At 34.0% G+C, this 16596-nt stretch overlaps 2 protein-coding genes across 3 annotated transcripts in view; both read right to left on the bottom strand.

Moving 5' to 3' along the window:
• LOC306770407 (major histocompatibility complex class I-related gene protein-like) overlaps window positions 1-1527 on the bottom strand; it is a gene marked incomplete at both ends in the record, with an annotated part of 14135 nt that extends 12608 nt beyond the window's left edge. The window contains one exon of the mRNA XM_079259267.1: window positions 1437-1527. Within this exon, the coding sequence (XP_079115393.1) occupies window positions 1437-1527 (91 nt within the window). The remainder of the gene's footprint in view (window positions 1-1436) is intronic.
• Window positions 612-16596, bottom strand: LOC306769883 (major histocompatibility complex class I-related gene protein-like). 2 transcript variants are annotated; one of them, XM_079258639.1, is made up of 8 exons: window positions 7819-8077; window positions 4946-5206; window positions 3841-4119; window positions 3228-3521; window positions 2412-2498; window positions 2224-2241; window positions 2056-2120; window positions 612-1577 (listed from the first exon to the last, which is right to left on the bottom strand). In XM_079258639.1, the coding sequence occupies exons 1-8, from the start codon at window positions 7868-7870 to the stop codon at window positions 1548-1550; spliced, it is 1086 nt and encodes a 361-aa protein (XP_079114765.1). In that variant the 5' UTR covers window positions 7871-8077; the 3' UTR covers window positions 612-1547. The 2 variants fall into 2 exon arrangements, with proteins under 2 accessions (XP_079114765.1, XP_079114766.1); XM_079258640.1 differs by lacking the exons at window positions 3841-4119; window positions 4946-5206; window positions 7819-8077 and adding exons at window positions 15918-16196; window positions 16343-16596.

Here is a 16596-nt window from a genome sequence, read left to right as displayed (position 1 = left end):
AATTAAATGATGGTTCTACAGAAGAAGCTGATGTTGCTTCTTAAATAATCATCCATCCAGATGCCTGATGATAACAAGCATGTTGATGAGGGTAATGTCATTTAAAGCAGTTGTTTCCAACCGATTTTTCTTGGTGAGCCTTCATGTAATTATCAAAAAGCCATGGGGTGTGTCTCAATTAGCGCACTAACTTTACTTCTAGCACTATGTTTAAGTGCATAGTAAGTTTACACTGACATCTACGCAAAAAACTAGCTGGATGCTGCCCTAAAATCGTCAATGTTTGGCTTTATGTTTTCATTTGCTGCTTGTTAACATAAATGACGCATTCTAGCTGACGCACGGCCCTCAATAAAATAAAAAGTTTATCAAATTTCAATTTATTTCAATTTATTGGCTTTTTTATGTTATTTTTTAGTATGTAATGTATGAAAGTATTGCTGTGGATCATATTTTGATGATCCTCATTTATTCACTTTTGGGATTTCAGACGTTAGTGTTTACAGGCTCCAGAAATCCTGGTTCATGTAAACAAATAAAAAAGGTATACAAAAGAGATACAAAAGGTAACCATTACAACTCATTTATCCATCCACTGGTATGCAGTGTACACATCTGAGAAAGTACATGTGTGTGTTAAAGACGTAAAGGTAACCATTTGACAGAAAAGACTGAATCATTAATAAAAAAAAAAAAAACACACACATACATATTTACACCTTAATGTACTGGAATATACAAACAACTTTAAGTAGAGACTGGATGCTGCCCTAAAATCATCCATGTTTGGCTTTATGTTTTCATTTGCTACTTGTTAACATAAATAACGCATTCTAGCTGACGCACGTCCCTCAATAAAATCAAAGTTGATCAAACTTCAATTTATTTCAATTTATTGGCTTTTTTATGTTATTTTTTTAGTATGTAATGTTTCCTGAAAACCTTCATGAAAACCAGACTGCGTGAAAAGGTTAAGACTTACTAAATTATCATTACAGCAGGAAAAAACAAGCTCAAAACTGAACAGAAACAGAAATATGACAGCATAAAATGTGCAAACTGGTAAAATAATCTGACTTTAGATGCAACATTAACCAGGCAGTTATATATTCCCTACTAATTAATCAAGATAGTCATATCATGAGACAAAATTCCACATTATTCCACTGGAACATGCAGATAATAAAAGTCCAGCCCATCACCCAGTTTATCCCCAGATATAACAAAGTTTAACAGTTACAATAAATGATTTCTGAAAGTCTAAACTTTAAACATCATTCTTTAAGATCTTAATGATTCCGACAATATCAGATGATTAAATTATTATTTTTGACAAGACCAATGCATGTGTTTTTGCATCTATGTATTTCTTTATCTATGTATAATGAATACACCATGGGTGACAGTGGCTCAGGAAGAGCTGCTTGTCTTCTGACTTGACTCCTCTACGCTGCTGCTACCTCGAGGAGGATTGTTTTCTGAAGGCCGGTCCCGGATAAATGTAGATGGTTGCGTCAGGAAGGGCATCCGGCGTAAAACGGGCCAATTCACCCGAGTGATGATTTGCTGTAGTACCCCTTCAGAGGGACAAGCCGAAAGGAAACAACATTATTGAATCATCAATCAGAATTGGGTGAAAACATATGATAATACAGAGAATATAAAGAATTACAGTACTGCTTGAGGAGTTCCATTTAGTGCAACAACTTATTTATGGTGTTTAAACCTGAAAAAATCTTATCAGAGATGTATTTGCCAAGAATGTTTTGAAGCAAAAATATTTGTTTTAATTTTTTTCTGATGGATAATCTTAGTCAATGTAACCTGCAGGCGTCAATATTTCCCAAAGCATTTATACATTTTTTAAAATGATCTCAATTTTTCAGTTTGTTTAAAATCTGCTTTTGAAAATTTAGACTTCCTCTTATATGTGTTTTACATTTACAAAGTATGACAGATGTGTTACAATTAATTAAAAGACTTTCACACAATTATTCTATTAATAGTTTCCAAACAGATTTACTAATAAAGGCACATACATGTAAAGTAACTCACTTTGCAGGATTGTTTGTAATTCAGGTTTGAGATCATTTGCTCTTGGACTTCAGCATTATCAACAGCTGTAACATCAGAAACAGCAAGTTTACATCCTAATTCTCAAAATGTCCTTTAACATAAAACACGAACAAAACCCACAAATAAGAAAAGTCGTGTATTACTTACGTGACGGAGGGCGCTTGGCTGAAATAAAAAATAAAAACAACATGAAACGTCTTACAGTTAAAAAAACAATTAATTTAAGCCTCTTACATCTTCACCCAACATTCACATCCTTACAATAAAATTTTTTTATTTTCAATTCTGCAAAAAGTATAAAATGAAAAAAAGATAAAAACAAATGAGTCTCTCACCATTTTTATTTTTGTAAAGAATGAATCCAATAGCAGCGAGAACAACCACTGCTACAATGATGGGGATGATCACGATGTTTGAATTTGCTGTAACACAAATTAAAGTAAACACTGTAAATCACAATCTGACCAGTCAACAAACATTTGCACTTTGACTCGATAACAAGTCATAAAAGACTGTATTTATTATGTTATTAATTTATATTTCTGTCCCTGTAAATATGTTTGTTTGGTTGTTTGTTGGGGCGTTTTTTTTTTTTTTTGTCTGAGCTGTTTTAGTTCAAGTTTCTGTCTCTAAAATACATTTTTACACTGAATATAAGCACAACAGGAGCTTCTGTTTTACATTTAAATACTCTGTGTAGCAGATCAATAAACAAGAGGCTGTTTGATGAAGTGACACAAACCTATAGAGCTTTCTGCCGTGTCTGTAAACATTTAACTGTGGTTACAACAGGATCACAGTCTAAAAGAAACTTATAATTTTGCCTCCTAAAGCCATTAAACATAAAAAATGTAATTTATGTAAGTAAAATAAGTAATCATATTGTTGATATTAAATCAAAGGTAAATAATATGCAGAATAAAAATATAGCAGAATGGTAATAGTTGCTTAAGGCTCTATAAAGTTTCAGCTTTAAAACATTACAAAACAAATATTTGTGTAAATTTACATATCATTTTACTTACAGATCGAAGAAAATATGGCATAAATAAATGAAAATACAATTTTGCATTCAACTTCTAAAAGTAAATAAACTGAAGGTTTATTGTACAAAACGGAGCTGTTTCTAGACTTTTTAACTTCTGACTTACGGTTATTGGTCAGGATATTTCTTTTCTCCAGTTGGTGGACGACGTCTTGTTCTCCAGAAAGCTGAAACACACATTCATACTGTGTCCAGTCTTCAGTAGATGGAAGACTTATGTTGACACTCATCTGGAAGGTTCCATCATTGTTGGGGAGGATTTCTCCTTTGTCCACATCCTCATGAATCTCCACTCCATCTTTCCTCCAGAAGATTTCAGCTCTGTCAGGATAGAAACCTGTAGCGTGGCAGGTGACTGGAGAGGAAGGAGTCTTCTGGAGGAAAGACACTGAGGGAAGCTCTGGGAATAAAAGTTGTTTTTTGTTTAGTATTAAAAATATCAACTATCGATAAAGTTCCTACATGTTTTGGTAAAAAGAATCTAATTTGAAGAGATGTAAGAATATGATGCAATAATGTGAGAAACTTAAAACAAGTAAAAACCGATGCATGTTCAAACTAGGCAGAAGACACGGTAAATGAGTGGTAAATACAGAGAAACACTGTTGTGAAAAGAAGGTGAATAAACAATAAAATGAGATTGAGTAGGTCAATCTTTATAATGTGACATTAATAAGTGAAAGAACTTTATTCCACTCAATCAGTTTATATGACTCTACCTGTTCTCATCAGAGAATTCCTCCCATAGTCCAGATACTTCTTCAGCCACTCAGGACACTCCTGATAGAAGTAGTTTTTTTCAACTGTCTTATAATCTCTGTCGCGGTCCCACTTGAGTTTGGTTGGAAACGCTTGTTGTTTTGGGGCAATCCATGATTCTGTTTTCAGGTCCAGTACTAGGAAGTCTTCTCCATCATAACCATGCTGATAATAAGCTTTAGTTACACCTATCTCGTCATCCCATTCACAGCCATACATTCTCTGGAAAACATGAACACCTGAGAAAAACACAGTCTTCTGTGAATCATGGATCAAACACAGTAACTATACATCATATTAACATAAATACATCAATCCACAGACCTTCACACAAAAACTGTCAATATTCTGCTCTCAGTGACCTGAGTGAGTGTTAAAATTAGAAAGCTTAAAACTCCGGAGACTTTGTGGTGGCATTTACATGGAGCATTTTTAATCCGATCAAACCTCCAATCAGAATATATTATAAATTCTGATTATATAATTGTAATTATGAATTAATTATATTTTTATTATTATTTTTATATATATATATATATATATATATATATATACACACATTATATATATATATATATATATATATATATATATATATATATATTATATATATATATATATTATATATATAAAAGATGTTTAATATATATATATATATATATATATATATATATATATATATATATATATATATATATATATATATATATATATATATATATATATATATATATATATATATCATATAGCTATTTGTTAACTATACATTATATTTACAAAATATATAATATAGATATAATGATATATAAAATATATAAATGATATGAGATAAAATGACCACTCATTCCAATTATTTTTGTAGTGTCTGTTTCTGTGCATGCATACACCACATGGGGATTACGTGACATCATTTCTGGAAAAAATTGAAACAGCAGCAAAACAGAACAGGAGTGTGGCAGATGCTACTTTTTAGAAAGAAACTGAAAGAGTTCAGGAATATCAAGCAATTTGATGTTTTAAAGTTTCAAAATAAAAAATGTTTCTGACAAACTATTTATCACTCACCTCCAGTTTGGTTGAAGCGCTGCTTGGCTATTTCAATGTTAGCTTTGAAGGTCTGCTCAGTACCAAGGGATGTGAGAGTCTCTCTCTCCCAGTACTCTGGACCTTCATTCCTGGCCATCCAGTCCTGTTTGGGAACTGCTTTCTTCAAGACACTGTCGTAGTAATAAAATGTCTGCCCATCAACCATCCCCACAGTCACAAACTCTGGGAAACCTTTTATTCCGGAAGACGCCGTGTAAAAGTAATGCAGAGAATGTGTCACTGTGGAACAAGAAAACACAATACTAATTCATAATTATACTTTATAATGAAGGATTTAGCAAAACATTATAACATAATGTACTTGCTTTATAGTAATGCAATCAGTTAAAGTACAACACAGAAATTACAAAGTAACTTTGTTAAAGTGATGTCATGATGAATATAGTTTCAGAAAATAAAATTCCACTTCCAATACAGGCCACAAATACCTGTGTATTTTTGTGTATTGTATATTTGGCTATGTAGCTGTTTTTACTTCCCACCCTCTCGTACAACACAACGACATGTAACAAGCACTGTGAGGAGCCAAGTATCATGGTAGTAGTCGTCCTACTGCTGCAATATCTATTTATCAACTAAATATATTTAAATTGCAACTCTAAAAAGTAACATGAAATTTTGTTAAACAAGGATGGTCTAATCTTTTTTCTCCACAACTGTACTGATAAAATTAATTTTAAGAACCCAAACAAAAGCGCTCCAGGCAATGTGCCATTCCTCCTACAGCAAATTTTTATTGCAAGAACTCACAAGTTGTAATGACAGAAATAAAAAGGTATTTTCATTTTAAGATTTGCAAATGAATCCATAAACGTCAATTCCACTGCTATGTTGGAGACATTGATCACATTAGATCAGGTCTTGTTCTATTTGTTTAAAGGAAAATAACTTTAATTTATGCAGTTGTTTTTTTTTACCAGGTCCTGGACCAAATTATTTCACAGAAAATATAAATCCATGAAAAAAGTTTATATTTTGTTAACAGAAACTAGACTAATGTGAACAGTCAACAAAAAGTAGTGCAGTCCAGTTAATTCCAGTCTACATTTCTGAATTTTCCATTAACAATAATTATGGATGTTGTCTGAAGCACCCCTCACACCTTGAAAAGGGTGCAAAATGGTTTAGTTCACTGCTGCACAGGTTCTCTGAACTGAATGCAGCCTATTTACAGAGCAATAATCAAAAGGATTCATGTGTTTGTGTTGTCTGTCTGTCAGCAACTTCACGCAAAATCTACTGGGTGTATTTTTGTGATTTTATTTTTCTGAGAATGGTCTTGGTCGAACTGATATCCAATTAAATTTTAAACTTTGTAAATTATCCAGATGACCACGTGAATCCAGGAATTTTTATTAAGGATTCTTTCTCATTTTCCATATATCTGCATAAAACTCCACATGAGAAAATCCAGGAGAAGTTCCCAACAGGTTTTACAAGATATCAGTGATGCCTCAGCTGCATTACCGAACCAAGTCCATCTCACAATCATATGCAAACAAAGGATGTCTTTGCCATTCTCATTAGTTCAATACACCTTTTAACCCAGTTGAGACATCCTCACATGGGGGATGTGGATTTTAAAACACCCACTCACACACCCACATGCGTTACCCTCTGAAAAATTAGTTCTGTTATCAGGTTTAACATAGCAACAGGGGTTCATTGATTAACAACTGGTCAAACTGACCCAAATGCAAAGGAAGTAAAAATATAAATAAATAAAAAATGTTCTCAGGAAGTACCACTATTAGAAAGATGCTCAGCCTGCATGTTATAGGAGACAAAGTAGAAGTTCACAGTAAGTCAGGAGGTTCAATACAAATCATAACTCTACAAATATTTACTGGAAGGTAAATTCCAACACAATTTTTCCAACACATTACCAACAACACCCTATGTTCCTACTTTTCTTCAAAAACAACTAAAGATGGGTGAAATCTGACCAGTCAACTTCTATTATGCTGGTTTTCCAAAGTAAACTGATCATTTCAGGTGTAAAATAGTGGTGTTAAATTGACCTAAACAACCTTATATTTAGTTAAATTTATGATATAGCTTACATCCAGATCAATTTATAATCTGATATTATAAATGTACTAGTTTGTATGTTTCACTGTTGGCTGACAACACAGAGAAGGAGGGAGATGAAAATAGAGCAGGTAGAAAACAGAGGAAAATAAAAGTGGGAAGAAGAAAATGTAAAATGTGCTGTACTTTTAAGATTTAAATTTAGATTGTTTTGCACCGACAAAGTTATGTTTTAAACCTAAAATGTTTATTAATGTTAACATAATTTGTGGAAATATTGTTTCTTATAAATTTCTTTAACTAATCAGATGTTTACGTTTCAGCAGCAGCTGCTGTTGGACACAGATTTAACAGGGAGTTTAGGGAAGTAGATGTAAAGTAGATGTTACATAATGTTGTTCATTTCATAAACACAGACTTGCTGTGTTTATGATAAAAAAAATGTAATAATGAATAAAATGTGTCAAATAAGTTATGGGAGGAGGATGAGGGAGTTCTATATCCAGCATCACCTCTAAACGTGATTAAATATTTTTATTCTATGGAGATAACTTTGTATGTCTGTTGTTTTGCCAGTGGCAACTAGTGCGCAACTACTTGCTGCCATTTGTTCCCACGATTTGAGTCTACTGACGATGATAAACGCGCCGAATAATAATTAGTTCTATAAAAGATAGTTACATCTCCAGACTCATTCAGCCTTTATCAACGTAGAAAACCTTCGACAAACACAAACAGCCCTTCAGATAATAACCTGTTTTGTTCTTATTCATAAAAAATGTCCTAAAAGTTCAACTCACCAGCCGAAGCGCTGTTTATTCCCAGAATCAAGAGAAGAACAAATACGGTCATTTTGTCTTGATCGTCAATCCCTTTGATAAACTGCTTTTAAATGTAAATACGAGTTTTATACTAGTATAAAACTTAAATCTAGATAGTTAATACAAGTTTTATACTAGTATAAAACTTGTATTTACATTTAACTTGTATTTATATTATACAAGTTTTACATTTATATACATTATACTAGTATAAAACTTGTATTTACATTTAACTTGTATTTACATTATACAAGTTTTACATTTATATACATTATACTAGAATAAAACTTGTATTTGCATTTAAGCGCTCAGCTGTGTAGTTTTCCTGTCGAGAGTCGAAATGAAATGAACTCACTTTGTTCAGACGGTTTCCTGACTCAGAGCCAATAGGAATTTAGACAGAAAGAAACGTCACTAAAATCTAGGTTAACTCTGTCTTCATAGGTTATCAAGGAAACTGAAAGTAAACGAGATCAAATATAAAACATGAGCATGTAAAGTTCAGGACATTCAGTGGTTTTCTATTTTGCAATAACTAAACTATACAGTAGTGTCATAACTAAAATTTATAGATAAAGGCGAATAAAGTGCTGGCGCTTCAGCCTCTCTGCTCCTTGATGCCCAAAATACAGTTTTGATGCATCATTTTACAGTGAATTGCCGTGTTGATTTCTGTTTCTGGGGGCAATAAGGTTTGTCCTAGTTATTTCATTTAAACTATGGAAAAATTACATGCATATTTTTGCACTTTTCAATCTAAATACTATAACATGTATTATAATCTATCTATCTATCTATCTATCTTTTTTGCATATTTCAGTCTATATTTTTGCATTTTTCAGTCTAAATTCTGTTCTGGTAGTTTCTTACAGATATCAGGAGCTAAGAAAAAATCTATCTATCTATCTATCTATCGACAAATATAGAATCTCTATATAGATGGGAGATGACCTTTTTTAGGTGTGTACCTTACCTGCGTTATGTGTGTGTGTGTTATGTGCATCAGAGTCTAGTTTATTAATCATATATCATTCAGCAGAGCTTCCTCACAAGTAGAGGAGGTTAAAATTAAAGCAAAAGGACCTGCGTGAGGTTTCACATTGCACTGCCCTCTGACAAAAATATGAGGTGTGGACAATGATTTAACCTGTTGTCATTTCATGTTACACGTTTATGAATATGGTTGCTGCAATTCAACCACTGCAAGTTCAGTGTCTATTTGTTGTTTCAAATTTGTGCCCCTTTTCAACTTTGATGCCCTGCCTCTCCAACGGCCTTGACTTTGACATTAATATGAAGTATGATTGATAAATAGTTTGTTATATCAAGACTTTTTTAAAAAATATGTTGGAGCTCAATTTGACAGGACAAAGTCTTTCCTGCTTCTACACATGTCTGGATGTAATAGAATGATCTCTAACTAAACTTGAGGTAAATACAGTCATGGAGATCCACCCCAGTAGTACTGACAAGTTTGCTATTAGCCAGAAACAGAGTTAGAGCTCCACCACTGGGCTGAAACAGCTCTTCCCTCTGAGCTCCTTTCTGAGAAATCACGTGATGGTGAGTTAAGTTTCGTCTTTGTGTATATGGCACCCAGGTCTGGCATGACATGCAAATTTTGGCAAACAAACCAGGAACACAGACAAATGATGGCTGTTATTTTATTTCTCTTTACCATGACACACAAGACTCTTGTCCTCCTAGTTTTACAACATGTTTGGTGATAAGAAAAATAAGAAAGAATTTTTCAAAGCATGAGTCAAACCTTATCCATTTAAGATAAAAAAAATAAAAAATAAAAACTATTATCTTAACGGTAGATAGTAAAGATATTCTTGACACCTTGCAACCTTCATGTCCACTTCCTTATAAATTTATTCTTTCTTTTCAGGATTAAGAGTGTTTTAATGAAACTACATGCCATCTGCACACTATAACCAACTCTAGGCAGTATTAATTCCCGTTTCATGGCATATTTAGTCGAAAAGCAGCTCTATAAAGCACATGAAGGACACACAGAAATAGATCAGGAACGTGTCCTGAGCTCGTGCTGCTGCACGTGGCGCCATCTAGTGGTGGAATCTGATTACGTGTTCAATCATAAGATCACTGTTGCTGGTTTTGGTTAAAAATAAATATTTAAAAGAGGTTATTTATTATAATTTAATCCTGGAACTGTGCCCTTACACGTTTCCCTTGTTTTCTGTGGTTCAGTGCAGGAGAAAGTGAAACTAAAATGCAGCAGGATTTTTGCAGGGGAAAACCAGCCATTCAAACACACTCAATACTCTGACTCAGGTGATCTGGAGGAGGATCATGTCTAAAACATGCAAGGCAGGGGGGGCTGAGGACCGGAAGTGAGAAAAACAGAGTTAGTTAGATGCCATAGGTTAGATACGGTATGCTCCATGGATATAAGCTGATGCATATTAAATTATGTTTGTTCATAAAAAAAAAAGGTTTTTGTTTGTTTGTTTGTTTTTGTAAAACTTCTCATTAATTAAGAAAAATAGAGCTTTTTTTTTAAGTGAATGCAATACGCTTTTGTACAGCTCAAACATATTACAGACAGAAACAGTTTTAACTGCTCTTATGCTTTTTAGAATGAAGGATAGAGGTGATGTACAGTTTGAACTCACCCACAAAAGCAAAGAAACATGTTTTTATCTGTGAATTTACAGTTCTGGATATGAGATTAAGCCATGATAACAACGGGATTTATCAGACACATTAGACACATTGAATTGTTATGAGAATCATTCGCTATGAGACCAGTACATCCCTCATACAGAAACTACAGAAAGTATTAATATTTAATTTAAATCTGTTATGAATGCACACTTTAGCTGAGTAAACTCTTTGGAGAAGCCTAAAGGAGATTTCTTTCATTTTATTAGTGATCAGAAATATATTTGGGAGTAGCCACACCCTTTTCCATGGGACATCTACAAACATGTTCCAGCGAGGAATAGCACACGGTTGTGATACAATATCCATTAGAAATAAAGCTCTGATAGATCTATTATTGTTTCTGGAATAACTGGACAGACAGACTTTCCCAACAGGGGTATTAAGAAAGGTTGTAGGGTTTACCTGCAGAGGTGTATTCTGGATGCCAATCCTCTGTTGATGTTTAAAGACAGGCTCCTCTCTTATGGAACCAGCTCCTACTGTGGGTTCAGGAGGGAGACTCCCTCTCTACCTTCAAGATGAAGATGAAAACTTCTTTTTTAATGAATTTTATAGTTAGGATATGAGCTTCTCCTGAGTTGGAGTCTGCATGTAGGGTAGCCTATCCATCCATTACTTATGCAGCAATGGGGACGTCACCTGATGCACTTAGTACCTTGCTTCTTTTTTCGAATGTATAAATATATGTGTCATGGTTTCTGCTCTGCCCTTAATGAGCTGCACTCTTCCCTGGCCTGATTACTGATTATCCTCACCTGTTCTGCCCTCTGCTTAAACACCAGCTCAGTGTGAGATTGTCTGTCCTTTCCACAGCTGTCAAGCCTTGTTCTTGTACCTGACTCTGAGAGAAAACCTGCTTTGACCCTGCCAGTCCCTGACCGCCGTCTTCGCCACGCCCTTATTGGTATGAACTGATCTGTTGCTGAACTCTGCCTGATTCAGACCCTGCTTGTTGCTTGCTCCTTGGATTTCTTCTACTTGTGTCTTTTGGTGTGGATCCTGGACTGACTTTGGACCTTATGATTCTGGATTGTGGAGATTGTTTTCCCTGCTCTGGAGGACTACTCTGAGGCTGACTATTTCCCCATTCATTTCTTGCCTCTTCAGTATTATCTCACCCCTGTTTTTGGTTCACCTCTGTTTTTGTGTTCCTGACGATCAGACTAAGTGAGACCACCTTCAACACCATCATTATTTCAATTAATCTGTTTAAACTTCCTTGTTGGCTGAACTTTGAGTTCTGGCTTACTAAACCGTAACAATATTGCCATCTTAAACATATCCCCCCCCCCCCTTTTTTTTTTTTTTTTTTTTTTTCCCCTGCAGGTCTTCCTGAATAAGTGCAGTTGTACATGTTCTGTCTTTCCTGTCCTCTCCACCCCAGGCAGATGGCTGCCCTCCTTCAGCCAGGTTCTGGTTTCTTCCTGCTGTCTTGCCCATGCTCAAAATGGGGGAATTGGATTGAAGTCAAGATTCAGTGCAATCAGTTGGTTTCTATTAAGCTATTTATGAGTTTGCTTGAAATGTGCCTGTAAAGTGTTCTGAGACAGCATTGTTTTGAAGTGGCACTATAGGAATAAAGCTGAATTGAAAGAGCATACATACTCCAGAGGGGATAGCTCCAAACACTTTGGCATAATCCACAGGTGTAATCCCAAATTTCTTAAATTTAATATTCCTGTATGTTAAGAGAAGGTCGCTGTTGAACAGCTGGTTACAAGTATAATGTTATGAAACCATTTTTTTCTATCAAGTGATTTGTGTTTATATTAAATGTCTTTATTATTCCAGATATGTGTGAGGTGAAAAGTTGTGTAAGTGTCCATGACAAGAAGGCTTGGAGATAAAAATCTGACAGTTTGATGGGGATCTTATGCACATAATTACACATAAAGAAAGCTAACGCCACCAAATTGTGATCAAATGTGCAGAGGAATGGTATTCCAGATTGAGTTGGGATTTTAAAGAGATTTCAGCCATTTATCTTGACTGTATTGTTCAAAGAATAGAAGTCAAGGAAATTAAGACCATTTTTCAAAGGAGTTCATAACAATTTTCTTTCATGTGTTCTGTTTTTCCAGATAAAATAAAGCATTTCATCAATCTCCTTCAGTAATTTATCGTCTACATGCAAGGCAAAAATAATAGATGTCCACTGCCTTAGTGAGTAGGGTTCTTCCTGTCCCTCATGAACCACTGATTGGGGTTTTTTTGTTTTGTTTATTTTTTTGTCTATAAGGGGAACAAAACAATGGGAACATCCTAAATGTTGGTCTTTGGACCATAACATACCTAAATATTGCACCTCAGTTTTGACAGGAATGTCTTACAATACAGAAGTAGTACATTGTTTGCCATAAGCTCACATTTATTTATATTCAGGCAAAGGTCGGACGCCTTTGAAAAAATACTGATAACATCAAAAGCAACAGGGATTTGACTTTCATTTTGTAAAAAAAAAAGTAATCAAAAAAAGTGTCATCAGGAATTAATAAATGTGTAATTAATTCTCTGCCAAGTTGAGATTGAATTTGATCTGATAAGAGTTGAGCAACTAACAGGAAAAGTTATGGAGAGGCAGGACAGCCTTGCCCAATGCCTCTTGATAAACTAAATCTAAATAAAGGAGCCACCAGCCAATTAAATAGTCATTACTGTTTTGTAAAGTGTGGCAATAGCTGAAGAGAAGTATTTTACAAAGCCAATTTTTAAGGGATTGTAAATATATATGTATATGTGTGTGTGTTTTCTTAATATACTAGAACACGCCTTGTAAATAGGGTTCTAGAGACTGCATGAAAAGGTTAAGAATTACTAAATTATTACATCAGGGAGAAAAAAGCTTAAAACTAAATATTGATCATCACCAGAAACAGAAATATGAAAGCATAAAATGTACAAACTGGTAAAATAATCTGACTTTAGATACAACATTAACTGGGAAGTTATATAGGGCCTATTCTCTTGTATTTACTGACAAATCAAAATAGTCATAACTGAGAGACAAAACTCGTCATTATTAAAAAAAAATTTTAAATTAAAAATCCAGCCCATCACCCAATTTATCCCCAGATATAACACAGCTTAACCAGTTACATGGACTGATATCTGAAAATCTAAAATTTACACATTACAATAATTCATTTGATCATATAAGATGCTTTTTTTTTTAATTTTTTTTTTTTTTTTTTTTTTTTTTTAGAAAACTTTATCCATCAACCTGAGAAGACAGAAAGATAAAACATTACACAAAATAAAAAGTATTCTATTTATGTTTTAGAATTTACATTTGATTTATTTGCCAAAAAAAAATTTATGCAAAAATGTTTTAATTTGTTTCTGAAGGATAATATTACAGTCAGTGTGACCAGCAAATATAAATATTTCCCAAAGCATTTGTTCATTTTTCTATATAATCTCACTTTTTATCAGTTTGTTTAAAATCTGTAATATTAAAACTTAGGCTCATTTCTGTTTTACTGTTACAGTTAATCAAAGTGGTATTGCAATTAATTAAAGATATTAATTTTAATGGATTTGCTTTACAAATAAAGCCACTCACTGTGTAGGATTGTTTGTCGTTCAGGCTTGTAGGATCATTTGCTCACTGACTTCTGCATTGTCATCAGCTGTAACATCAGAAACACCGCAAGATGACATCCTGCTCTGAAATGTAGCTCAAGCAAACATCTATGAGATATAACTCTCAAAATGTTCTTTAATACATAACACAAACATATTCTGCAGTTAAGAAAAGTAGTGTATTACTTACGTGATGGAAGGCGCATGGCTGAAATGAAAAAGTAAAACAACATTAAACATCTTATGTTTGAAAAACAATCCCCTAACCCTTCTTCCTACATCATCACCCAACATTCACATTTTTGTTGGGTTTTATTGTTCTAGGAAATTCATTTCTTTCTTTTTTATTGTTATTCAAGAAAAATTTTCAAACAAAATACCAAAAAAATGATAAAAATCAATGAGTCTCTCACCGTTCTTCTTTTTGTAAAGAATGAATCCAGTCACAGCACTAACGACGAGAACCACCACCGTTACAATGATGCGGATGAATATGTTTGAATTTGCTGAAACACAAATTAAATTAAACACAGTAAATCACAATCTGATTAGTATTTATGTATTTTTTTATGTCGCTAGTTTTTATTTCTGTCCATGTAAATTTGAGTTTGTTTGAATTTGGGATTTTTTTTTTAGCTGAGATGAAAATATTTTTGTTGAAAATAAGCACAATGAAAGCTGCAATTTTATTCTCTCTGTCTGCATAGTTGACCAATAAACATGATTCTGTTTTAGAAAATGCTACAAACAAATTGATCAGTTTACTTTAAATTCCCTCCAGTCATTTTGTAACAATTTCCACTGCAGCTGCAAATGTTTAGCTGTGGTCACAGTCTGAAAGAAACTCAGACTAAAACAATTAAACAGAAAAAAAAACTGATAATGTTGATATTAAATCAAAGGTAAATAAGTAGCAGCATTAAATTATAGCAGGACAGCAATACCTGCTTTAGATTCTATAAAGTTTCAGCTTTAAATCATGACAAACAAATTTTTGTGTAGAATGTATATATCACTATGGACATACATGTTGAAGGAAAAAATATAAAAATAAACCTTCAGTTTATGTAAAAGTACATAAACTGAAGGTTTATTGTACAAAATGGAGCTGTTTTTGGACTTTTTAACTTGTGACTTACGGTATTTGGTATTGGTTTTTGGTTTCTCCAGTCGGCGGACGATGTCTTGTTTCCCGAAAAGCTGAAACAGACATTCATACTCTGTCCAGTCTTCAATTCCAACAGATGAAAGATCTATGTCGACACTCATCTGAAAGGTTCCATCATTGTTGGGCAGGATTTCTCCTTCATCCACACCATCATAAACCTCCTCTCCATTTTTCCTCCAGAAGAGAACCGCTCTGTCAGGGTAGAAACCTGTAGCGTGGCAGGTGACTGGAGAAGAAGGAGTCTTCTGGAGGAAAGACACTGTGGGAAGGTCTGGGAATAATAGTTTATCATTTCATTATCAAAAATATCAATACAACACAATTCCGACATGGTGTAATATAGTTTGTATGTTTTTGTTACATTTGTTATGTAAGAATATGATGCAATTATGTGAGGAAAACAAGTAAAATAAAAACCGATGCATGTTCAAACTGGGCAGAAGACATGGTGACAGATTGATAAATATGTAAGAGAAGAATAGACAAAAAAAACAAGGCAACAAGGAGACACTGTTGTGAAAAGAAGGCGGATAAACAATAAAATGAGATGGAGAAGGATGTTCATAATAATTTCAGAGCATATATTGACACATGAAAAGACTTTATGCCACTGAATCAGTTTATATGACTCTACCTGTTCTCATCAGAGAATTCTTCCTATAGTTCAGATACTTCTTCAGCCACTCAGGACACTCCTGAGAGAAGTAGTATTTCATTTTTTCCATATAAACTCTGTCGCGTTCCCACTTGTATTTGGTTAAAACTGCTTGTTGTTTTGAAGCAATCCATGATTCTGTCTTCAGGTCCAGTGCAAGGAAATCTTCTCCATCATAACCATACTGATTATAACCTTTAGTTACACCAGTCTCGTCATCCCATTCACAGCCATACATTCTCTGGAAAACATGAACACCTGAGAAAAACACAGTCTTCTGTGAATCATGGATCAAAACACAAAAACTGTCCATATTCTGTAACTTTTTAGTAAGAGTTCAGGATTATCGAGCAATTTGATGTTTAAAAGTTTCAAAATAAAACGTGTTTCTGTTTTTCACCCACCTCCAGTCTGGTTGAAGCGCTGCTTGGCTATTTCAATGTTAGCTTTGAAACTCTGCTCAGTACCAATGGATGTCTGAGTCTCTCTCTGCCAGTACTCTGGACCTTCATTCCTGGCCACCCAGTCCTGTCTGGGAGTTGCTTTTTTCAAGACACTGTCGTAGTAATAAAATGGCTGCTCGTCAACCATCCCCACAGTCACAAACTCTGGAAAACCTTTTATTCCTGATGATGCTGTGTAGAAGTAATGCAGCGAA

The sequence above is a fragment of the Telmatherina bonti genome (genome assembly GCF_933228915.1).
Source record: "Telmatherina bonti genome assembly, chromosome: 19".
In the NCBI taxonomy this organism is placed as follows: Eukaryota; Metazoa; Chordata; class Actinopteri; order Atheriniformes; family Telmatherinidae; genus Telmatherina; species Telmatherina bonti.
Note: the sequence above shows the minus strand (reverse complement) of the source record. Positions and strands in the feature narration are given on the sequence as shown.